The sequence below is a fragment of the Simochromis diagramma genome, unplaced genomic scaffold (genome assembly GCF_900408965.1).
Source record: "Simochromis diagramma unplaced genomic scaffold, fSimDia1.1 OVJJ01000602.1, whole genome shotgun sequence".
Classification (NCBI taxonomy): domain Eukaryota; kingdom Metazoa; phylum Chordata; class Actinopteri; order Cichliformes; family Cichlidae; genus Simochromis; species Simochromis diagramma.
Genome location: NW_024387040.1, coordinates 1,187,844 through 1,212,714, shown reverse-complemented (window position 1 = coordinate 1,212,714; position 24,871 = coordinate 1,187,844). Strand labels below are relative to the sequence as shown.

General features: G+C 39.4%; 2 protein-coding genes across 6 annotated transcripts; both read left to right on the top strand.

Moving 5' to 3' along the window:
- Positions 1-1,524: 1,524 nt before the first annotated feature.
- nup58 (nucleoporin 58) lies at positions 1,525-14,031 on the top strand. 4 transcript variants are annotated; one of them, XM_040043775.1, is made up of 14 exons: positions 1,525-1,974; positions 2,526-2,686; positions 2,775-2,807; positions 2,920-3,198; positions 3,343-3,511; positions 3,643-3,708; positions 3,978-4,152; positions 4,521-4,600; positions 4,854-4,972; positions 5,191-5,273; positions 5,448-5,649; positions 11,057-11,140; positions 11,877-11,975; positions 12,426-14,031. In XM_040043775.1, exons 1-14 carry the CDS (start codon positions 1,895-1,897, stop codon positions 12,593-12,595), a joined length of 1,800 nt encoding a protein of 599 aa, XP_039899709.1. In that variant the 5' UTR covers positions 1,525-1,894; the 3' UTR covers positions 12,596-14,031. The 4 variants fall into 4 exon arrangements, with proteins under 4 accessions (XP_039899709.1, XP_039899710.1, XP_039899711.1 ...); XM_040043776.1 differs by lacking the exon at positions 11,057-11,140; XM_040043777.1 differs by lacking the exon at positions 11,877-11,975 and having other exon boundaries at positions 1,526-1,974.
- A 1,134-nt stretch (positions 14,032-15,165) lies between these two features.
- On the top strand, positions 15,166-24,398 carry ropn1l (rhophilin associated tail protein 1-like). Of its 2 annotated transcripts, none has more exons than XM_040043781.1 (6): positions 15,166-15,299; positions 15,714-15,846; positions 16,563-16,686; positions 17,492-17,653; positions 18,252-18,427; positions 21,900-24,398. In XM_040043781.1, the coding sequence occupies exons 2-6, from the start codon at positions 15,716-15,718 to the stop codon at positions 21,967-21,969; spliced, it is 663 nt and encodes a 220-aa protein (XP_039899715.1). In that variant the 5' UTR covers positions 15,166-15,299; positions 15,714-15,715; the 3' UTR covers positions 21,970-24,398. The 2 variants fall into 2 exon arrangements, with proteins under 2 accessions (XP_039899715.1, XP_039899714.1); XM_040043780.1 differs by lacking the exon at positions 21,900-24,398 and adding an exon at positions 18,860-18,959 and having other exon boundaries at positions 15,168-15,299.
- Positions 24,399-24,871: the final 473 nt, after the last annotated feature.

The following is a 24,871-nucleotide window of genomic DNA, read 5'->3' as shown; positions in this document are numbered from 1 at the left end:
CAAAGTAAAGCAAATATACTTACAAAGTGTGCTCTTCTCTGGAGAGATTGGGTCGCCATTTGACTACCTAAATGCTTAGGGATCACCACAGCGGATCATCTCCCCTGCATGCCCCCTTCACTATATCTACAAACCCCCTCTGAAGTTTTTCCTCTTTCCTTGTCCCTCTCAGCTCTATGGTAAATGGCCTGCATTTGTATAGCGCTTTACTCAGTCCCTAAGGACCCCAAAGCGCTTTACACTACATTCAGTCATTCACACACTGGCGATGGCAAGCTACATTGTAGCCACAGCTGCCCTGGGGCGCACTGACAGAGGCAAGGCTGCCGGACACTGGCCCTCTGACCACCACCAGTAGGCAAACATGGGGTTAGTATCTTGCCCAAGGATATTTGGCAGCCTGGGATTGAACCACTAACCTTCTGATTAGTGGCTGACCTGCTCTGCCACCTGAGCTACAGCCACCTCTATAGTCAACATCATTTCACCAGTAGATACAGCATCCCTCCTCTGCACATGTTCAGACTATCTCATCTCTAAATCTGTCCATTGTTTCGGATGGGTGACCTCAGGTAAACTCATCCAACTTCATTATCATTCCTCTGTTCCTTGCAGCTTTATGGTTCCAAATGTCTCCCTCTGACTCTCACAGTTTCTGTCTTGTTTCTTCTGATTTCCATTCCTCTTCTCTCCAGATCACATCTTCTCTCCATGTCGCTAGGCTCCATCTTGCCTACCACACACCTCACCACTGTCTTGCTGTCCTAACAAATGTACGGCACCAGCCTCACATACTTCCCTGCCACTGCTGACTTCCTCATGCAAGTGCCACAGTTCCTCTTGGCACCCTCTAAAAAAGGATGAAATTCAGGACTGTGCACAGGTTACATCTAGCAAATATCAAAGTGAGAGCAAAACAAACAAAAAAGAACCCAAACATAATGTCAAAAGATCTGAATAAATCTCTGCTGAAACATGTATTAATATTTTTATATGCTGTTTTATAATAAGAAATGTAGAATGTAGAATAGTTAATTTGTTAATTGATATTAATATTGATAAAATATACTTTTCAGAGTTTGCAAAAGATGGTCTGCAACATTTCTGGGTCAAAAAAAGGTGGAACAATGCAATAAATGTCGGAAAAACTCAGATAACACATTTGCAACATATTTATTTTCATAATTTTTTAGGTTTATTAGGTTACCAAAAACTATTAATGATACAAACCTGTGAACCATTCATCCGCCCCGGGTTCAGAATAATGGAACTGTTGCTCGTTTATCAGGTAAGTAACAGATTATTTAAACTCACAGAGACAATGACAATTTTGAAACAGCATTGTGCAACCAGTTATACTCAGCTTTGCAAATACATTAGTGTACTCTGAGCTGTTCTTCGTTGTTATTATAGTCTGTAGCTGCTTCTTTTATTTTGAAAGAAACACCGGATTCAACATACATCCGCTGCTCAGAACTGCCAGACTTAACCCCATGCGCATGCGTGACACATCACGAGACGCAAAATCTGAGGGGATGACGGTTAATGTAGTTGAAAGAAAGGAAATCCACTACCCAAAATGCACTAGCATTTAGGATATACCAGGCGGGGAATAAGAAAAGTGACACCATGCGTGAATGCACTCTGCGATAATTGTCAGGTTTAAGAAATAGAAGCAGAGGAACAGGTTGTGTAAACATAACAGGTGGCAACTGAATATTTTGGGATTTAGTGAGAGAGCTGATGAGTTCAAGTATGTTTTGGTGAAGACGGGACCGCGGATTCGGCCCTCACGCGGGCGTCTAAGCTAACTGTCGTGTTAGCTGTGATGTTTTCAGAAGTGAGCTAAGCCCACATAACCGATTGGTGTTGACACCGTGCCTTTTAAAAGAAAATGTCTAGCTTTAACTTTGGTTCGGGAACTCTTGGGTCCACCAACACAGGTGGAGGATTCGCATTTGGGGCCGCAACCAGGTAACGACAAATTTTAGATAGCCCACTTAGCTAACGCTAGCATAACCAGAGGTATCTTGGCGTTAGCAGATACGGCTTGCGAGTTTCAAAGTCAGTGCTGGCTGGGTACGTTGTTTTCCCGAGCTATTCAGCAGTGTCGGGTTATAGATGAGCATTTTAATTAGATACATTTGTAAACTCTGTTATTTGAAACTTTGCACATGCACGCACTGCAGAGTGAACTCTTGCAAATTGCGGGCTGCCAAGAGAAGTCTTTGAAGTGACAATTAAGCTATAGTAGTTGTAGTTACTTTTTATTTTTTAAGAGGGAAATTAGTTCATTACTGGTAATAATGTGATTGGGATTACCATCCATCTGTAAAGCACTTATCACCATTGAGGTTTTCTATATAGAAATTTAAGACCCTGTGTATTTTCTTCGACAAAATCCTAGTTGTTAATCTGTGTGTACTGTAACCATAACACAATGTCAATCTTTTATTCGTTTGAAACTTGGCAGATATTGTAGAAGAATGTATGGGCCTAAACAGATTACTTTTTTTCTTCGAAAGTGCTCCTGCGGCCAATACCGGTGGCTTTTCTTTTGGTACACCTTTGGGTACAGCAAGTGCAACCCCCAGTACCAGCACCAGCACCCCGTCTCTTGGCCTAGGAGGCAGTCTTTTTGCTCAGAAACCTGCTGGAGGATTCTCCTTCAATACACCTGCCTCAAGTAAGAATGCAAAATAATAAAGAAATAAAAGTAATTGTGATATTTCTGCCAGCTGCCCATCTTATGTTGGGACCTTGTGTTATTTCAGGTGCTGCTGCGCCCACTACAGGCCTCACATTAGGTATGTTTGGGGTTCTCTGGGGTATTTTTAAGTTGAAGAGCTTCTGAACAACAGGTAATAATTGTGTTTGTTTGTTTGTTTTTTTTTTTAATAAACAATTACTTTCTCTCAGGTGCCCCAGCCAATACAGCTGCCACCACTGGCTTTAGCTTGGCTTTCAACAAGCCCACAGCCTCAGCTACGCCGTTCTCCCTCACAGCTACTAGCACCTCTTCGACAGCCGCTGCTGGGACAGGCTTGACGTTTGGCTCTGTCCTGACCTCCACTGCTCCACAGCAGCCTACAGCCACTGGCTTTGCCCTCGGTCTCGGCGGAGCTACGACCACCACCACGGCAGCCTTAACAGGTCCATCACTAGGCAGCAGTCTCTTCTCCAGCACTGTGCCTACAGGTGAGAGGCAAACTGTCAGCTTTACAGAGCTGATGTGTTAAATACATGGCCAAGTGGGAGTACAGTGAATGCTTTGAATTACAGAGTGTTCGTTTTAATTAGTTGTCACAGTTCTATAAACTGTATGACTATTTCTTGCCGCAGGTCTGAGTCAGACTACTCTTGGTGCAGGAGGCGGGTTATCGTTCTGTTCTCTGCTGGCAACCTCGACAGCGTCATCAGCAGCTCCTGCTCCGAGTATCGGCCTGGGTGGAGTCGACTTCAGCACTTCCTCTGAGAATAAGAGCGACACATCATCTGGAGCCAATGCGCAGTACGTCCTGCTGACCAACACGGTCCTTTACTGTCTTATGGAATATGTCTAATGTCTCACTCTGCTGTTAATGTTTAGCACCGACTATCCTTTCTGTTCTAATGATGAAAAACACTTTTTCTCACCCTCAGGGACAGCAAAGCTCTAAAAGATGAGAACCTGCCCCCAGTTATTTGTCAGGATGTTGAAAATTTTCAGTAAGTATCGTTGTGTGATTTATTTATTTTTTTAATTTTTTTTTTTTTTTGAAATCGGGTGTTTAATAGGTTGAATGCAGCAGTATGACCCAACCCAAATTTTATCTGGTGAGGTCTCTAGGAGTCCCCATTCTGTGTAAAATCCCAGATGCATACATATAGTTTGAGTAGTAGCACTTTGAAAGCATATTTTGATAGTTTGCCATATCTATCAGAGAGCTTTTATGTCATCTACAAGTGATTTCCTTCTTTTCTTAATTCTTTTGCAGAAAATTTGTGAAAGAGCAAAAACAAGTTCAGGAGGATATAAGCAGAATGTCATCAAAAGCCATTTCTAAAGTCCAAGATGACATCAAGAGCCTCAAACAGCTTCTGTCCGTCAGCGCCAGCGGTCTGCAGCGCCAAGCTTTGGCCATCGACAAACTGAAACTGGAGACGGCACAGGTAAAAACGGTGTACTTATGTTGACACAGGTGTCTATTTCTGATGCACATTATTTGTCATTAGAAAGTCAGTAAATCAGAAACTTGCATTCCAAACTTCTAGTAGATACACAATATATAGTGTATGCAGTGTTGCAAAATATATAAGTCAGGAAGTTCAGTATCAGTGTTCATTTCCCAAAACATCTGTAGAGGTACCTAAGATAAACAGAATTATTTTAAATTGGACTTCAGATGAACTTAATATGTGGATTAACCTTTCCTGTTCCTTATACCTCACAAACTAAAAATATGAAAAAGTTTCCCTTGGAAATCTCAAAGATTTTTTTTTTCTAGATGTTTGACTTTCCTCTTTCCTTTGTTGCTAAGGAGTTGAAAAATGCTGACATAGCACTTCGTACACAAAAGACCCCCCCTGGACTTCAGCACGAGAATACGGCTCCATCAGAGTAAGTAAGCTATTGGATGAAAGTCAGAAAGTAAATCCAAGGTCAATGTGTGCTATTGCAGTCCTTTAGTTCTCATAGACTCTGTTTCAAACGACTCTATTTCATTTTAATATCATAGGACAGCAATAAAAAAATACACTTGGCCAGTGGATGTTTTTGTCAAAAAGCTTCTCTTAATAGTTGATTCAAAAGGTTAATAATGAACATTGCTTAATGTACTGAGATTTAAAATATGTGTCCCTTTTGTGTGTAGTTATTTCCATAGCCTGGTAGAGCAATTCGAGGTGCAGCTCCAGCAGTACCGGCAGCAGATAGAGGAGCTGGAGAACCACCTGACAACCCAAAGCAGCGGCTCTCACATCACTCCTCAGGGTGAGAACACATTTGTCTGGCTGTTAACGTAATTCTGTTCATGTTAAAGTTCGGTTTGATCACAGTGTTACATGTTTCATTAACAAACAGGCTACAGATGTGTTTGCATTCAAGATGAAGAGAAAAAAGACAGTTCTTTTCTTTTCTGTAACCCACCCCGTTTTATTAAAATACATCAAATATTTATGCAGACATTTTTTTTATGCTTTTGTTTACAGATCTGACCTTGGCCATGCAGAAGTTGTATCAAACATTTGTCGCACAGGCCGCCCAGCTCCAGTCTGTCCATGAGAATGTCAAGGTCAGTTTATTCCCTCCTGCTTTTACATATGTTAATAATAATAATAATAATAATAAAAAGATCCTCATTCACATTGCTTGAAATGTAATGTGTAATAATGTATAGGACTGGGTGACGAGGCAGTTGTAGCGTTTTCATTTAACGTGTCTTTCTCTCTGGTGTCTTGTGGTATAGATTTTGAAGCATCAGTACCTCTCCTACCGCAGAGCCTTCCTGGAAGACTCCACGGATGTGTTTGAGTCCAAACGGGTGTCTAACAGGAAATGGCAGAGCACGCCGCGAGTCACTACTGGGCCTGCTCCGTTCTCCAGTGTGCCCAATGCTGCAGCTGTGGCCATGGCAGCCACATTGACCCAGCAACAGCAGCCAACTCCAGGTCTGACTGCCTACAAGTTCTAGCAAGTTTCTCCTTTGTTAGGAGACTGAAGGAGAGGAAGGAGAATCAATAATAAAAGCAAGTTGTGGAGAAGACAGGATCAGTGTGCTTTTAACATATTTTGGTAGCAAATAACTCAAAAGGTGAGAGAGGATGATTAAAAGTACAAAAGTAACAGCAGCCTTATCTGGTGTTAAGGTATCTGTGCTTTCTGTAGTGAATGAAAAGAGGCTAGAAAGGAAGAAATGAGAGAAATCTGCTTAACTTTAACAGGAGACATTTGTGCTGCCTTACCGTCTTGTCTTTGACTCTCAGTACAAGGGTTGGAAACATTTATTTTATGCACCTTACAATTCAAGAGTGAGGACATTAAATAGATGGCCCCAGTGCAAAATGAAGACCAAATCCCTTCTGTTAATTTCTCTCCTCCTCCGTGTGCCCTCTCTAATGGGATACCAGAGCAGCTTTATGGCTGACATCACTGGGGAAATTGCACAGTGGTGGAAAAAGTCGAGCAATCTCATTTTGAATCTGGAAACTTCTAAACCTCAGTTTTGGGTTTTGTTTTGTTTTAGCAATGCTAAAAGTGAGCCTAGTACTCAGTTGAGGTTGTTGTGTAATGAAGTTAGGATAATTAATGCACTTGCTGTGAATTTTGTGGTTTCTGAATGATTAGTCCAGGTAGTGGTGCATCTTTAGATTTTTGTCACGTCAGTCTGGGCGTTGAGTTGGTGTACGTCTATGGCAATGTAGCCCCAGCTATCTTAAATCCGAATGATATCTCAGACGTGTGGGAAACACCAGTTAATCTGACACCGAATCAACGTGCTCCTCTCTGAATATACAGGGTAGTAAAATAAGAAGAGAATATATTAAAGTTGTCATCCCCACCGTTCCTTCAAGCACACAGCTTCTGTTGCCCAAGGTCTTACAAGTAAAAAGTCTAGTTTAGACACAGATATTCACTTTAGAGAAACCATTCTCTAAATAACCTTAACCGCCTGACATTTACAGTTTGACTGTCATGCTGATTGTCAAGTTCTTTCTACTCTTTGGCAGTAACAAAAAAATTACTATTAAGTACGTTGTATTAAGCATAAATACACAGATTAAACATCGTGTTTAATCGGAAATTGATTTGGCATTTTGTAGGAGCTTATATCCTAAAATATCTAAATGAGCCTCTTATACTGAGCAGTCAAGGACTCAAATTCAGTTTTGTTAAACTACAGCCAACATAACCTTAAGAATATTTACTGCAACATCTCTGAGATGTTCAACACTTTAGCCATTTGGTTTGAGTTGTAAGCCATTTTTTACTGGCACATCAGGGTACCTGCATACAACTAACACACTAAGCTATATATTAGCATGCTTTTGCTGTCTCTTTATTGACGTAACTTCAAAGGTTTTAAAACAATTGTTATGAGGTTGATGGGATGTAAAGGCAGGTTGGTTTAAAAATGTTAGTTTGATCTCTACTCATTTGACAAAGCTCATGAGATGTGCTTTGACTGTTATCAGATCTGCTGCCCACCAGATGTTTGCTAATTTTTCCATTTTTAATGAATATTTCACATACTTTTGAACACTTATTTGGGTATGCAGATGGAGTTGTACATTAACACCTAAACTAATTAACTATGTGCCAAGTAGGTATGGGACTATTTAACTAATCCATTCCTTAGCCACTGTTTACTGAAAAAGAAAAAATAACAACAACTTAACACACAAGCCACAATAGTTATTATTGTGTGGTAGAAGTGCACACCACCTCGGTGCCTGCTTAAGATTTTTTTTTAAATTTAATTAAAAATCAGATAATTTTTTTTGATCACTTGTTCATTTTATCCATTTGTGCTCTGGGTATGCTAGCTATCCAACAAGGCTGTAGTATATGAGGTTAACATGGGTCGGGTTTGTAAATTATTTTTGGCTTGGGTAATTGATTGCTTTATTTAGCAAAACTCCCACCTTTTCTGCTAAGCCTAATTGCAGGCTAGTATATTTATTTATATATTTATTTTTTCTGCTTAAAGGTGACCTGTTTAGATTCATTTAGTTGTTGCATATTAAACATGTTGAAAGTTTCAAAATGAGTTTAGTGTACAAGTAATCCCAGCAAACCAAACACTCAGCCTTCAGAACTCTAAATGCAAGTTTTCTAATATTTTTTTCTTAACTCATGGCACTGTTTGGATTGCATTTATATAGCGCTTTTCTAGGCACCCAAAGCGCTTTACAATTCCACCATTCATTCACTCTCACATTCACACACTGAATAACAAAGGATTATCATTAATATGGTTATAGTAGCCCCACCCACCTGCTTTTCACAGCTTTTTTTTTTTGCAAGGGGCAGCCAATCAGAAGAAAGTTGACTGAAGAGAGAGGAGCTAAAACAGGTTTGTTTCAGTCAGTGGATGAACTGAGGGGACGTGAGTCATGCAAATCTAAGTAGAGCTCGAAATATAATAGGTCAGCGTTAAACTTGGGTCATTATTGAAATGTCATGTTGGAGGGTGATCAGTATCACAGCATTTAAAGATGCAGTGGGCTGGAGTGGGTTTTTTTTTTTTTTTTTTTTTTTTTTTTTTTTTTTGGTAGATTCACATCAGACCTGTACACATGCCAGATGAGAATGGGCCTACACTGTTCAGATTTCTGTCTCCATGGACATTGGGTTAAGGTACCAAAAGACTCAGGACTGAAAATAACTCTGAAATGTACTTTTTTCTAGTGGAACTAAGGCTGAGAACGGTGAAAAGCCCCAGTCACTTACTGGCCTAAATGAAGCAGTGTTCTCAGTGTGTTTGTGTTGTGAACAAGGAGCTGAGGTTGGTCTTTTATGTGGACAGATCATTTGGATAATGAATTGTCAGCAGTGACAGTAAGTGTGTGCATTATCTCACTGTTCAATACCTTGATATATTTGGCTGGTTTGGTTTTAATAAAGGCCATACCACTGTAACTTGATGAAAGTGATTTCACTTAAGGGCTACTGTCAGTGCAACAGGGCTGGATCATTTCACATAGAGTTCATTTCAGAGAAAATGTGGAGCTAAAGAGCTGTTCACAAGTTGTGATTTCAGGTATTTTATCCAAGGCGATGGTATGTTGTACAGACATTTGCTTCTCAATTCTGTAAAAAGTCTACTTTTCTTGTTGGTTTAACTGTTTGGTAGTTCAGAAGAGAACAATTTGTTGCTGCTCACACTGGTCCATAAGTACCAGTGAGATACATTAGTGCCAAAAGAAACTGGTCTGTATGGCCACATTGTGTGTCTTGATTGTACAGGGGAGTTTATTTTCCCACCATTTTTCTCATCTGAGGATACAGCGTTGCTTGTTGTAGATAGCGCTGCGAGCTCAGCAGTATTGGCACTCAGAGGAATAAAGATTGGAAAACTGCCGTTGAACATGTCGCGATACAAACAGGAATTCATTGAACCCACTTCCAGTAATCATCGGCATACTGCTGCTGATTACGGTGGTGTATGGGTAAAAATAACAACCTAAATGATTAATTGCTAATGAAAACACTGCTGCTTTTGGACAGTCAGTCCTCTTATCAAACGCTAGGTTTTTGTTTGTTTTTGTAGGATTTAATGGAAGTCCTTTAAATGGAAGTCCACACTCATCCAGAATTTGACATTCTGTGCAGTTTTGCTCACACTTTAAAATATCGTCTTCCACACCTCTATAGTCTCACTTGGCACAATAATGACTATTAAATAATGTAATAATTATTGGTCTGTCAAAGTTGTTTTGACTTTGAAGGTAATTGTGGATATTAAGCCACTTTAATACTCTCTAGTAGGTATCTTCTCACTGTCAGTAACGTGTATGCAAATGCTGTATTTTCATGAGTGCTAATATAACAGCTGTTCCCATTTACCTCTTCTTTTTTCCTTTTATAAAAGAAGTGAAGGAATTAATGTGACTTTTTATTTATTTATTTTTTAAATGGTAGGTAGATTACCAGTGTCACAATTTGCCTACATGAACCTGGGATGCTCAGTAATGAATCTGAATTATACCTTTTGGTATCTTTGTTTTTCTGTGTGTTAAGCTTGAGCACAACAGTTCACAATAATGGGCCTGATTAGTTGACTGTTTGAATGTTGCTATTATCTCCAAAACATTTCCATATTCTTTGTCATTTATAGTGTTTAGTATTTTGTTTGTTTGTTTTTCCCCCTGCTAGTGGCGTTCAGGAGGCATGACTATTACAGGGTGTTTTGGAACCAGTAGAATTTACTGTTAGTTATCTGAAATTAGACTAAAAAAAATCAATCTCTTGCAGGTTTTAGCTTGTCATCTCTCTCTAAAGTCAGACTTGAACCAACAAAGACGGATTTGTAGCTTGTAGTAATTCACAATGGAGCTTTTGTTTTCAAAAATCAGTGTAAAATTATTTAAACGAACGTAACAAAGGTCCTTCAGTTTATGTTGGACGCATGACTCAAAACTTGACCACACTGTCTTTCACAGGCAAACTGTACCAAATCACTGATTTTCTTTGTTTTGACCAGTTTACACTGAAAGGCAGCCATGAATGCCGTTTTCACATTTCTTATCTAATTCTCCAGTGCTTTTACCTGTAACCGTGTGTTTTAATCTTATATATCCAATGCCTGTTGATACAGTATATTTAATCTATGGATATGTTGTGCCTTTTAAAGCTATATTCAGTAATTGTGTGATGCATTTTTAAAAAATTATTTTTAATTTTAGGTATGCTAGTTCATTCACTCTCAGAAATCTTGAATTTGGAAACTTGTCAAATGCAGTAGCACTTAGCAATTAACAGCCAATTTTTGTTCCAAACTGTTTGTTTGTGTTTTATGTAAGTGGAATTGCATATTTAATTGAAAATAAATTGGTTTTTAAACAAAGAAACGCTTGTCCTTGTTTCTTTTTCACTGAACTTGTTTTAAGAATGTAGACTAATTGAAAACCTCCCAAATTTGATAAGATAAAAGAGAACGCTTAAAGAAAACAAGACAAGTTTCTGAGTGAAAGAACTAGCAGTGCTTCCTTTTTCCCTCCCAGCTTGCCAGCAGTGATAAATGCACTGCTGATTAGCTGGAATATTATAGTTGAAAGCCTTTATAGCAGGATGGTACATATTCATATGTACTTTGTGAAAGCCTGATCCGTTGCCTAATTATTGTCATTATATTTCAGCTCATGTGAGGTTGCAGTTAATTAGATGCTGTAGTCTTTTGATGCCCCTGTCGGCGCAGTCATTAGATCAGATTATCATATTTTATTTGAATCAACTGCAGGAATTGTTTCTAAAGCTAAAATAAAGCTGTCAGCGTGACAGCAGTGCAGTTTACTTTGTGTTTTTTGTCTCACACAAAAGAAGAGTAAAAGCCTGTGCTCTCTCTTTGTGCCTTAGGGACCCAGGCACCTCTGGGGGCAGGGTTTGGAAACCCCTTTGTCTCAGCATTGGGCACTAGCTTGGGCTCTTCTACCCTGGGAGGTATTACCTCTGCTTTTTTTTTTTTTTTTTTTTTTTTTTTAAATGAATATTCCCTGTTTTCTCATGTGTTTTGTTTTTTGCTAGACCCCTGCATACATTCCCCCTAATGTTACCTGGTGGTTAAATCAAAGTGGCTTTTTAAAGAAAATGTATTTGAGTTTGGTTGTATGACAGACTAAGCAGCTGGTGTGTATGTGTCTGACAGAGTGGTGCAGTCAGAGCTTAGCTGTTTCTCTTTTCCGCTCTGCCTTTTGCGAGGAGTCAAGTGCGTTCACACCACACACAAAAACTGCAATCCTATCGTACAGTTGTTACCTGGTAAACAGTTTCACTCAGCTGTCACGGCGAAACGCTGTGGTGTTAAAATACGGGCATGTCAAATTGCAAATCCACTTGAGAGTGTGGAAGCAAGTGGTCTGAGCGCACTCAAAAGTATTGTCTGTTTTCTCGTAGTTTGGGTATTCGGTGAAATCTGCCGTTTTTCTTCCTTTGGCCTTTGCTTTGCAGTGTAGTGCACTGTGAGTCCTGTTTGATTCTGCAGTATTCGGTCAGAAGTTAAGCCAAGTGTGGTGCTCTGTGGATTAGTTTATGACTTTTTTTTTTTTTTTTTCCTTTTTGCTTGCTTTTGTCTGCTAATGCCTGCCAGTGTGTAACTCCTGAGGCGCTTCTTGTTTTTGTATCTAGTCTAGGCTGTGTGCTTAGACCAGTCTGACTTCCATGTCACTCTCTCCCACAGGTTTTGGTGGTGGGCCAGGATTTGGTGGGGTGGGGACTGGGGGGTCTTCTTTTGCCTTCTCTTCCACCAGTAAGCCCACAGGAGGCAGTCTGAGTGCAGGTACAATACATGCTGTAAATATAGCACCTTAACACCTGGGCCACCAAACATGATGGCAACAAAGAATAAAGGCTCAGCTCGCTAAGTGTATAAAGTTTGGAAAGGGTCTAAGCTGTAACTGTGTCTCATTAGTGTAATATAAATGGCACTGCAACAAGTTTAGTATATCCATATTTTAAAGTTATAATGAACGTCCCAGCAGTGGGTAAATACAGTTATATGTGTATGTGTGTATATATGTTTGTTTGTGTGTGTGTGTGTTGGCACTTTAGAATCTTGGGGGTTTTAAGCTAGGATGGCAAAATCCTTATAAAAAACCTCTGAATTTCATTTGAACTTCCTTTTTCTGACACCAGATTTTCTAAATCCTCATGTTATTCATGTTTCATCTTTTTGTTTTTCTCGTATTTGACTGTTTTTTGTTTTTTGTTCCTTGTCTTGCTTTACTAGGTTTTGGTAGCACCAACAGCTCAGGCTTCAACTTCAGCAACCCTGGCATCAACCCTTCTGCCGGCCTGACATTTGGCGTGTCTAACCCACCTCCTGGAGGCTTTGCCACAGCAGCACCCTTACTCCAGTTGAAGAAGCCCCCAGCTGGTAACAAAAGGGGCAAGAGATAGAAACGGGAAATGATAGACGCATGTTACTGAGCAGCTGACCAGCTATGGGTTTGTAGCAAGTACAGCTTGATCTCCCAAAAGCATAGAAGACGATGCTAAAATGACCATTACCCAACCAAAACGGAGGAAATACGCTATTCTGAATTGTCCAGTCTTCTACATGCATTTCTTTTTAATTTACCCACATTCACGTTTTCCTGTTGGATCCAACTCTGCAGAGGGATTAGACTACAGAAATTAGAGCAGAAGTACACGAGTGACTCTGTTTTTAGCAGTGATTACTTTTGCCTTTGGTAAAGAAGGGAGGACCCAAATCAATACAGTAGGCAGCGGCATGTAAAGACAGGATAAAATAGCATTTATATCATTTTAAGCATGGATTTAGCTCATTTGCATTGCTTCAGAATGTTTTTCTTTCTGCACTGTGGTGCTACAATGCTTTTGGGATTGTTGGCTCACTTGCAAATTGCTCAGTTACTGGTGAGAAATTGCTTAAGCCAGAACATTTTATAAGACAACGTTTTTTCCGTTTTTTTTTTTTTTTTAATGCTTTGAAATGGTTCTGCTGTGCTCCACAAACTGTCAATCACAGAAATGCACTCGAGCGCTTCCCAAATGATCACGTGGCCCAAGGTTCGTCCAGGAAACGATCAGATAAGATTTATGGAGCAATGTTTGTGGCAGAGTTCCCGTCTGAAGTATCAAAGGAGTGTAATATTACATCCTAGATAGTTTTATAGGCTCCGGAGCGTCCAGGGTTGTTGTTTTGTTTTGGTTTTTTTTTTTTTTTTGAGAAGCACAGTTTTATTTTTATATCAAGTAGAGAAAGATATGAGATTTGAGAGGTAAAAGTGGACTAGAACCTTGAGCTGGTCCATTATCTAGCTCATGTAACCTGTGTTTTTTTTGTTTTTTTTCTTTTGCTACTCCATCCTCATTAATTACTTTTAGACACATTATGGTTTTTGGTGTTTTGCCCCTGTGTACTGTTGCAAGAACTTGAGATTCGAAACTCTGTGCTCTTTGTATTACATGACTTCATTAGATGTTAAGTTGGTTGAATTTGAAAGGGATTTCATATGCATATTGTACCTGCTCAGTTTCTACATGTGCTAGAACAAATCTGCACTTTCCAGTGTATGTGACCTGACGGTGATTGTGTGAATGTGCATGTGTTTCTGTCACACAAGTATGAAATTGTCTCTCTGGTCTGATCATATTTCCTTTGAGTACTGGGGCTGGTCGGGGGTCAGATATTCTGCTTTTTTTTGTTTGTTTTTTAAATTGTCCATGTTGTTGTTATTATTTTCTAATCACAGTCTGTGGAATCCTGAATTTTCTAGAAGCTGTTTAATAATAAAATCTCCAATATGATGTTTTGCCTGTTTGTGGCATCACTTCAATAAATGTGTGTTGACACAGGAAAAACTCTGTCATCAATATGTTGTATGTCACATGCTTTGCAGCAGCTCTTCCTGCATCTGATATATTTTCAAGTCATCACACGAAGCTAAGTTAACCCAGACTGTTTGTGACAACATAATTGTACTATGAAGCTTTCAAGGCTGTAAGCCATGTAATGCCAAAGTTTGGGAAGTTGCCCTAAAATTAACGCTTTCACACTAACTTCTACTGTTCCTTTAAAAAAACAAGCACAGTCTAGGTTACAGATTCCTTATAATGTAGTCAGGACCTAAGAGGCCTTCTGAGGGTACATCAGTCTCTCTAAACTCAAAACTAATGTGTTTGTCCTTTTGCAGTGTTACTTTGGTCTTCCACTTTTCTATCTAAAGTTAAATTTTATCTTAATAAAAATATTAAAGCCAGTGACCAGTTTCAAAAGAAAGTTTATGTTTAAAGTTTTGAGACTGTAATAAAACCCATAAAGATTCCTCTAAACACATATCTGATTAAATGTATAGTTTATTCAATTTGACCGACAGGTTTTAGCATAACTAACATGAGGGAAAAGGTATTTTCCCAATGATCAGTTAGTCTTACTACAATAAACTTGGGTGAGGGAGCACAGTATGCTGTTTGAACACTGATCTCTGCTGAAAATGCCCTTTTGTATATCTGTGTAAATATTCCATTAAGAGTTCTAAATTATGATGAATGATTCATTTGTTCCTTACAGCAGGGGGGTGTCTAGAAGGGGAGCAAAGGGGCCTGCATCCTGAAATATGATAGGCTGCCCCATCAAAGTCACTGTATTAGAAATATTACTACAGTACTGTCTTATAGTGCCCCAAACCATTATACAGCATAGAACGGGCGACTGGTGCTACTGATTCTAGCTCTTATTTAAGTAAAAAGTTTTGAAAGTTGTGTTTTGTGCACCCGTTTTTTTTCACTGGAGGAATATTTCTGACTGAGTATTGAGATTTATGTCAGTGTTCTCCATGGGTGTCATGTTATTTTCGTCAGACAGATAACGCTGCCTCCACATGAACAGAATCAACTTTCTGGGATTTCCTTAGCTGGATGATTGAGCATGTACCAGGAACAGTGTTTTCAGCAGAGGGGGCGGTAGTGCTCTTCTCGTGGGGTTTCTAATACCACAGGAAGAAGAAGAAGAAGACGCCGTTGCTATGCGACGACGCTACAACACTCCCATGAACTGCTAGGCATAAATAATCATTACTTAGGCTAGCAACTCATATTTCAGGGGCGTCTTCCGGTGACTTTCTGTTCATCAGTCCAGGTAACAGGCTACAGTTTTTAAAGCAAGTACCATACAGTGGATTAATGTCGGTGAACATACTCTAATTATGTAGTTGAACAAAGGAGAGGGACAATTGGGAGAAAATGTTTGGTGGACTAGAAATTAGTATTAATTTATTAAGTTGAATCGGTAAAAAAAAACGGTACCAGATGAGAGTGTATATGCAAATTTTAAACTTACTTCTTTGAAACACACTGTATTCATAATCATATGTCTATATTCCTGTCAAACTCCCATGGCTAGCACAGAAAAATTTGAAGCACCAGAATGCAGTCTTTATATTAATGATGTTTTTTTTGTCAGTGCGGGTGATTTTTAGTGTAGTTTTTAATTTTCTATTGGATTCTATTTCTTTTCAACTAATTGGACATTATTGCATCGTTTATATTACAGCCATGCCTCTTCCAGACACATTCTACTGTGCCCAGCAAATCAACATCCCTCCCGAGCTGCCAGACATCCTTAAAGACTTTACTAAGGCAGCCATCCGAACACAGCCCAAGGATTTGTTGCAGTGGTCTACGGCGTAAGTCTTAATGTCTGTCAATGAAGGTTCAGGTTAAGAGTAGAGATATGTGTGATTGTGTTTTATTCCAGTTTAATTCTCACAAACAGGAGCATAAACCATGTCTCCAGGCTACATCACTGTAGGGAAAGGCAGGCCCCTTTCACCTGTGCGTGTCTTATCGTTGCATTGACTAGCTGTAATTAGATCCCAAGGGCTTTCATGTTAGTGCAGCAGTTAAACTATCTTACTGTCTCGAATAAAGAAAAACCATGCTAAAAGCACTCGATGATATGGAAATATTCAATTTATTTTCTTTTACCCTTTATTTCCTACCTCTAAGGACTCTCAGCATCCTCTTCTTTTTTATTGACCAATGTAGCTTGGCTTTGTTTATAGCAATAGACAATAAAGTGAGTCATACAGTGAAGCAAAAAAACAAATCGAGCGCCTCCTGGGTGATGAGATGTTTATGTTATTAAAGTAATACTTGGCTCTGTTCCCTTTCAGAGATCCTGAAAGTCAGTAAATGCATGGAAAGTTATAATTTTTCTTTTCTAATAATCAAGTGAAATATGCAACAGCATGCCTGGAAGACCTCTCACAAAGAAAAGCAAATGGTATATTTGAATGGTATACTTAGGAAGCTTGGGGGCAGATGAATTTCAGAGAATGGTGATGCTAAACACAGTGTTTAAGAATTCTTTGCTAATTATTATGACTGTGTCCTCTTCCAGATACTTCAGTGCTCTGTCTAAAGGAGAGTGTCTGCCTGTTAAGGACAGGCTGGAATTAAATGTTGCCACCCAGAAGACGGACACTGGGCTGACTCCAGGTCTTCTGAAGATCCTCCACAAACAGGTAGTTTCTCAACAGCAGGCTCGTAACCTGTAGAAGTAGTCGCACAAATAAAAATTTTATTCTCACTGTTGCTTTTGAAAGAAATAAATGCATTTACTTTATCACATATTTGCGTTTCGTCATTTACTGTTTTGCTTTTATGGGTATAATTATAACTTCCATTGAGTTTAATGTCCAACTTTGATTACTCTTCTATTCTTTTATGCGTGTTTTTATGTGTGTGTCTCCATATTGCAGTGATGTTTCCCGTGTGGGTCATTAAAGTTTCATATTGTTTTAAATCCATTTTATCTCACCTGGGCTGTTTACTGGCATCTCAGTGTGGCGGATTCATTAAAAGAAATGAATAATTAATATTTCCTTAAAAGCTAGCACTTAAGCGGCAGCATTAATCTTGTGAGAGTGCTGCTCTTTTGCTGTCTCGAGTTATTCATTTTGTAACATTTTAAACTGCATTGATAGTAGAAAGTCTGAAAGAAATCCAGAAAATCTGGATGCAAAACAAATGCAGATCTGTGCCATTATTTGAGAGATTATTATTAGTGTTTATATCCTGTTCAAATCTACTTTTTATTTGGATTACTGTGCATCAGTATTTGCGGTTATTTATGCCCTGGCTGTCCACATATAAAAGTCTAGAGAAAAAAGAGATTGTAAGTAAATAGAGCCACCAGATTCTCCATATCCAACCTTGTTGTTTATTTGTGGAAATAGGACTCATTTCAGATTTTATCTAGAAAGTGAATAACTAGAATTTTTCCCCCTAAAGTCTCCTAACCCCCCATTTTTTATCATCAAATCATAGCTGTCGCCCAAGACAACCTGTAGCAAAGAGGAACTGCAGGCGAAGTGGAAGGGCTTGTGTCTACCTGTGGCTCAGCTGGAGACCCTGCTGTCGCTGGGCAGCTTTGGCTCAGATATTGACTGGATGGAGTTTTTTGCCCTGGGCTGCAGCGCTCTTGGAGGGGTGAGTTGTTCACAATCCTGGCTATAAATGCAAATACAACTTTATATACTTCTTCCTTTGAGCCTTAAAAACCTGGTGCGAGGCCAAGCACAGCTGGAGATCCTCCAGCAGCACACTCTAGTCTCCAGGTGTTAATGTTAGATCCAGGAATTTGCAATGCAGTCTCCATCATCGGGGTCCCCTGGCTCCAAAAAAGAGTGACTGGATAAATCCTTTAGCAACTACTTGAATCTTCGCTTCGCTGTTAAGCCAATGATTTTTTTTTTGGCTTCACAGATTCAGATAGAGCAGTAGTGACAGATCAAAGAGAATTTATTTAAGCATGAAGAACTTTACAGAAGATAAGTTGGTGTCTAGGAAAGCAAATGCAGCTAAGCATTAACAGCATTATGTGCTCAGTGTTAGTAATTTGGGTAGAATTCTACTCCTGTTTTCAAGGCTCTTGAACACTTTAACCACACGAGGGCACTCTTATGCTACTTAGATTTAGCTGTCTGAGTTACAGTGTGTGCATGCAAGTATATTTGCAGAGTGTCTTGCTTAAATGGGATGCGACAGCAAACTAATTCTTTGTTTTTGTGGGAACACAAATCCTCAGACTCTTATCAGTTCGCTTAAATTTGCCTGCGAGATCCTAACAGAGGATGAGACGGGTGGTGCCGCAAAGATCCCGTTCGACACCTTTGTCAGGCTCTACACTTACCTGGCTCAGCTAGACGGGGACGTGCCACAGGAACGCATTGACAACTTCCTCGGCACTCTGCAGCCACAAGTGTAGGTGTCATTTTCTCCTCAGATGTATAGCTGTCAGTCACACCACAAGCAGAATGGGTGTAGTAGTGGAAAATTGAGCTATTTTGTATGCATAACTATTTTTTTTTTTCACACAGCGTAATTAGTTTCCCAGTTTGAATTATTTCTTCAGTCCGAGCTAAAAAAAAAGGTTTTTGTTTGTTTAAAAAAAATATTTTCCTCTTTTGTAATTCAGTCATAACTCTGGATGTGCTAAGCAGTATTTTAACTCTGTTGGCCCAACATTTCTGCCAGTCAGTGTCAGTTGGCTCAGAAGCACAGACAGTTTAAGCGCTAAGCCATTTCCCACTAGCCTCAGATAATGTTGTGAGATTGTGATGTTCAGTGTTGTGAAAATCCCTATGCTGCTGAGTGGAGCTGTTGCACTGATTCGCTGGTTTCTCTGCCCGACAGCAACAAGCAGAACGGCATGATTCAGGTTTCCAACTTCTACCCCAGCAGGAAGGGAGGGAAGCAGAGGCAGAAAGCAGTGGAAGAAAGAAGTTAGAAATAGGAATAAGGAAATGATGGTGCCCAATTAATAAATGGAGCAGCTAACGCTTCGTCAAGCACAGCTGTTTTTCCAAAAAGAAATTGGTCCCATTAATTGTTGGCATCAGCCACTGTGGCCGATTATTCATCAGTGTCCGGCTGAATCAAGCCGCTATTATGAGTCGGGTTGGATTTAATGAGCAGCAATAGAAGCACAAAGCTGCCGTGCTCAAACTGTCAGGTAGGGCGTGTGTGGATGCTTTTTATTTCCCATTCCCGCATGACTCGGCTAGTGAAGTTCATTTATCATGCACGCTGCCTATCAGCTCGCAGCCTCGCCACATTTGGCCTCTCTGCTCGCGTCTGCATTTCACCCAGCAGACCAAAAAAAAAGGAAGTCAAATAGATAAGCGCCTACGCCACAAGAGTGTGATTTTCAGCTTGCGTTAGAGACTTGTGTTATATTTACTCCTCTGTGCAGTACTGTAAACAAACACAGGCACATTTCAACACCAGTGACAGTGACAGTGTGAAAGGTCCAGAGGTCCAGAGATACAGTATGACTGTTATTAACATATTTGCCTCTCACACAAAACTGCTACGCTGGAGGTATTTCAACAGACAGCACAACAAACGGGATCAGAGAAAATTCCGTTTTCAGACACTTTTGGCATTTGGTCTCAGGGGTGGAGGATACACGCACACACGGATACTGTAGCTTACCCCTTCCAGGATTGCAACTGTGGTCAAGTCAAAGAAGACTGGAAGACAGATAGAGCCCCCGCTAACTCGATAACTGCAGGCTCTCCGCCCATATGACACAGCAGAGAAAGAATTTTGTCAGGGCTTCCAGCAGTGATCTTTTTGTGCAACGCCCACGTTAGAACTGAGTAAATGAGCGCGCTGAAAATAACTCGGTATTAACTGTAATCTGCTCATAATGCTTTTATATTTGGAAAGATTCCTATTTGTATTGATAGCTTTTATGTCTGGCTGAAGTCTGAAGCAGAGATAACTCTGGTATCAAAGATTTAGCGCACGATGCAGACAGCGCATAATTTGTCTTCATTAAATAACACAACATTCAGAAGCCATGCGTGAGGATGTGGATCGCCCAGCTGGAATTACAAGGTTAAACAGGACGAGATTTTTAGCTGTACTTATATTGTATTAAAAGAGGTATATAAATTGACAAGTAGAAAACATAAACACTGATTTGAACTTGGTTTCCTGTGGATCTTTTTTTTTCCCAGGAACCGATGAACCTCTTTTGATAAGGAAATCAGGAAGTTTTTGATTCTGTGCAGGGTTTTCTCATATACAGGAATTTGCGGCAACCCCACACGTTTTATGCATAGCCAGAGGAAATATAACAGTTCCTTTTTTAACTACTTATTAGGGATTCATTCACCATTACATAGTGGGCATTACTGTGTATCAGTTGCACAGAAATAATAAAAAACCCATTGATTTTTCAAAATACAGACTAGCCTTGACTGATCATTTTTTTATAAGGATTATAAAAACGGCCCATTTTGAAACCGGAAAAACCCTGCGGGGCTATAGTTTTTTTCTTTTTTCAAAAAAGTACATGTTTGTGAGCTGGTACTTTCCAGTGATCTAGGAATTACCCTTAGTGCTGTTACTGCTTACAATAAAACACTATGTTGAAAGCTCAGTTGTGTATTTATTCAGTCTGCAAGCACTATTGCTTGCATGAGTGTTAGGGGCTTCTATTTGAAAGCTTTTTGATCTAGTGAATTATTATGTCGTTGTTAATTGGATTTAGATACTCTGGTAATGTTGCTACAGTAAAACAGCAAAGTAGTAAAAACATGTCTTTCACCCTGTGCACATAATTCTTTGAGATTTACAAAATCCAAGCCTCATGACAGCAAATTACAAAGAGCAGCCTCCTGTTGACTTAAATCAAACTAAACCTGGCAAAGCTGGCAAACTGCATGTGTTTTGAGACACAACATGTTCTTGTTCTTTAGAAAAATGTCTGTCTTGTCAGTCACACCTGTCTTGGTTGACAGTTCTAGTAAAGTAAAAGTACAATCCACCAAGAATGCTGTGGCCTCAACACAGAGAAGCATTACTATCCTCCTCCTTATCATCATTAGTTTATTTATTTAAAACATGTTGAGGGAGAGCCATAGAGGTGCTGAGGCACACAGTAAGGTGCAGAAGTAAATTTATGGAGCAGCAAAAGAAGAATAGATTGTAAATCACTGTATATGTAAATACCTACTGTTTGATTGCAACACATTATATGCTCCTCACAAAGCATTCCTTGGATATCCTCAAATTTCTCTCCAATAAATTTCTTTTTAGGGGCATCTTGCACTATAATAGTCAGGCTTACAGTTACAGATGCTGTGTGCCCCCTTTGTTTTAGGATGTTAGAACATGGAAAAACATGATGTAATTGCAAAGATGTCAGTGGTTTAGGAATCTCAGCTTTAGGGTGGACCTTGTTGCGCAGCCTTTACTGTTTCTCCAACTTTTGCTCACAACATCACATCTCCAGGGACGTGACAAATGTTGCAGGGCAGTGCGAAGAAAAAAAAAGGCAGTAGAAGAGAGAGCAGACACAAAGGCTTCATTCTACAGTGACTCTGTTGTGTAAGAGATTTCGGGGTAAGGATAAGGGAAAACATATTTCTAGCTGTTTTCTGAAGTTGCAGAATTTATCGTTTTGTGAGCTGTATTGTTGAACTGGGTTGAGCTAGACTCCACTTTGGGAGCATGAGAGCATTGTTGGTTTGAAAGATTTATGGGTAGGTTTTATCAGTCGGTTAGTTTCAGTTTACTTCAAAAAGAAAATCTAGATAAGTAATCTGTGATGACTGGAGATGTTTGTATGAATTGTTTTGCTGTATATATATATATATATATGAATATATGAATGAAATGAATTTAATTGACATGTAACATATTTAATGCGTGTATATTACAGGGACCTGCAACATGGGATGATAAAGCCACTGGACTTTATCTACTGGGACGATGTGGCTTCAGCTCCATAACAAACGTTGCACACCGAAGCTGGAGGTTTAACAGTGGAGGTGGATTCGAATCCTAAAAGGATTGTGCATCATGTGCTGATATGTCAAAAATAAGGAAATGATCTGGAAATACTGTCTACATTGTAAATGCTAAAAACAGAAATATGGCTGAACTGTCTGTGATATCACCCTCACTTCTCTCATACGTCTGGGGTATACGCTCACCGCCATCTTTAAGATGGGATTGACAGGCACCTGTCAATCAAGCAAAGACCCGCAAAGCATTTTCTCTTTGAGCCTCATTATCTTCCTAATGGAACAGTGATCTTAAAATCCCCACTGTGACACATATCAGCAGGTGTGAATTTAATTATTGAGACTTAAACTCGTTCAAAAAAATACTGTAATTACTTTTTGCATTTTGAGAGAGGACCTCGGGGTGAGGGGTGGGGGTGCTTCATCAGATTCTGGGATTTATTGCAGCCATTATCATGCTGCCGTTGAAGGACCAGCATTTTATACAGCTTGATAAGTCCCTTGTACAGTAGCATTATCTACATGATTATGCACAACAGTCATTAGTTGCTCTGCAAGACGGCCAAAAAGAAAGTATCCCCTCTTTCACTTTGAAGATTTTATATATCAGGACTTCTTAAAAATTATCTGGTCCTTACCAGGTTCTAAAATGATTTAATGAGACGAAGGATGATCAACATCGCGTGAAATATTACACAGTTTCATTATTTGATTAATGAAAATCAATGTGTGTGAAAAACTAAGTAAACTGTATGATTCTGTAGCTGCTTGAAGTGATAGTTTTTTGTGTGACTTTATCAGTCTCTCACATCACTGTGAAGGGATTTTGCTGTTGTACTCCTTCCATTAATTGTGGTTTTCTTGCATTTATTTATGCACAGCTCTATTAAGGTCCCACCACAGTGTTTCAGTCAGGTTGAGGTCTGTTAATTGTATGCAGTTCACGTATCTCTTCCTGTCTACATAGACAGGAAGAGATAGAAATTTACATTTAACTATTACAACCTTCCTGGTCTTTGGGATATAACCTCGAGTTGTGTTCACTGACAAAGACGCATTCAGACTGATGGAAACATGCTGGCAATCTGTCTGCATTTATTAATTAGACAGCATAATCTCAGAGTGGTTGCAGTCTTTCAGGGTCAGACTGGGACTGTTTGCAGAAAGGTTGCCTCCTATCAGGTGAAATGAGTCCTCTGGGGTGAGTTGCCTGCTCTTGGAAAGATTACATCTATCTTGTTTTCCACTTGTGAATCATTTTCTTACTGCAGAATGATGGACCAGATTATTTGGAGATCACCCCACAACCAATCCATCAAGATGGCCATCAAGAATTGGTAATCTAAGGTCTTTGCTGATGTCTTTCCTCCTTAACACACACTTAAATGCTACAGACTAGTACTAACAGCTGCTGATGATCAGTTGATCAAGTGCATTGGATTAACAGCACCTTGCTGCTACTTACTGTCTTAATTCCAATATTATGTAAGGTTGCACTTGTTTGTAGTTTTTACACACACTGTTTTTGCCATACTGTTTATTAAATAAATAATAACCCAGTGTAATGCTTCATGTGTTGTTGCCTAGTGGAGGATGTATACTTGAATCCTTAAAACTGAAAGACGATTTTTAAAGATTTTTTTTAAATTAATCTATTTACAAGCCTGATTTTGTCTTTGGTCTGACATCATGCTACCAATACGTAACATTGATTGGTACAGCCTGTATTTGGGAGGGTTTTTTTTAAACACATGAATACACAGCACTTAATTAAGGGCCTCTAGTGATTGATTAAAATTAGCTAATTACCACTTGTAGACTATTGAATTTTTTTCCCCCTACTTAACATTCTACAAAAGCTTTTTCTCACCATGGATTTAAGTGTCGCCCTCAGCTTCTGAGTGCTGGTAGTGTTTTCTGCCCTGGCTTCATTAACTTATTAGGCAAGAATATCAAGAGGTTCTAATCAATCTATTAATAATCACCACATTAGGGTCAGTGCTATAAAGAGAAAAAAATTTTTTCCAACCTATTCTCAGACAGAAACAATCCTTTAAAAGCCTGTCATAAACACTTAATTTAAGTCACATTTTCAGTTCATTACACACATGCATGCACCTAACAGTTCAGTGCTTGTGCACATACAGGGCTCATAGTAGATCATTGTGAGGGACTCCTGCTATGTGCCAAAGAGGGGAGCATCGTGGGTGTTTTGGCTGCTTGAGGTTTTCAGGGGAAAAATGAATGACTGAAAGAGGAAAAGCATACAGGAGCCTGTCTAAACATACAAGCAACAGCAAGGTCATTTTATTTTCTTGCAGAAAAATTCAAGAAAACTCATCTTTCTTTCCTGGAAAGAAGAGTTTTCACATACAGTGGGATGCAAAGGTTTGGGCAACCTTGTTAATAGTCATTATTTTCCTGTATAAATCGTTGGTTGTTACAATAAAAAATGTCAGTTAAATATATCATATAGGAGACACACACAGTGATATTTGAGAAGTGAAATGAAGTTTATTGGATTTACAGAAAGTGTGCAATAATGTTTAAACAAAATCAGGCAGGTGCATAAATTTGGGCACCACAAAAAAGAAATGAAATCAATATTTAGTAGATCCGCCTTTTGCAGAAATTGCAGCCTCTAAACACTTCCTGTAGGTTGTAGGAGATGGCCATTCCAGAACGTTGTACTCTGCATGAATGCCTTAGTGGATTTTGAGCAGTGTTTCGGGTTGTTGTCTTGTTGAAATATCCAGCCCCGGCGCAGCTTCAGCTTTGTCCCTGATTCCTGGACATTGGTCTCCAGAATCTGCTGATACTGAGGGGAATCCATGTGTCCCTCAACTTTGACAAGATTCCCAGTCCCTGCACTGGCCACACAGCCCCA

Excerpts from the sequence above, each read along its gene's own strand:
- nup58 (XM_040043775.1), top strand. The coding sequence starts at position 1,895 with ATGTCTAGCTTTAACTTTGGTTCGGGAACTCTTGGGTCCACCAACACA. Across the intron at positions 3,512-3,642 it reads TCATCTGGAGCCAATGCGCA|GGACAGCAAAGCTCTAAAAG; the intron begins GTACGTCCTGCT and ends TCTCACCCTCAG. Across the intron at positions 11,976-12,425 it reads AGGAGGCAGTCTGAGTGCAG|GTTTTGGTAGCACCAACAGC; the intron begins GTACAATACATG and ends TTGCTTTACTAG.
- ropn1l (XM_040043780.1), top strand. The coding sequence starts at position 15,716 with ATGCCTCTTCCAGACACATTCTACTGTGCCCAGCAAATCAACATCCCT. Across the intron at positions 16,687-17,491 it reads TGAAGATCCTCCACAAACAG|CTGTCGCCCAAGACAACCTG; the intron begins GTAGTTTCTCAA and ends ATCAAATCATAG. Across the intron at positions 18,428-18,859 it reads GGCACTCTGCAGCCACAAGT|CAACAAGCAGAACGGCATGA; the intron begins GTAGGTGTCATT and ends TCTGCCCGACAG.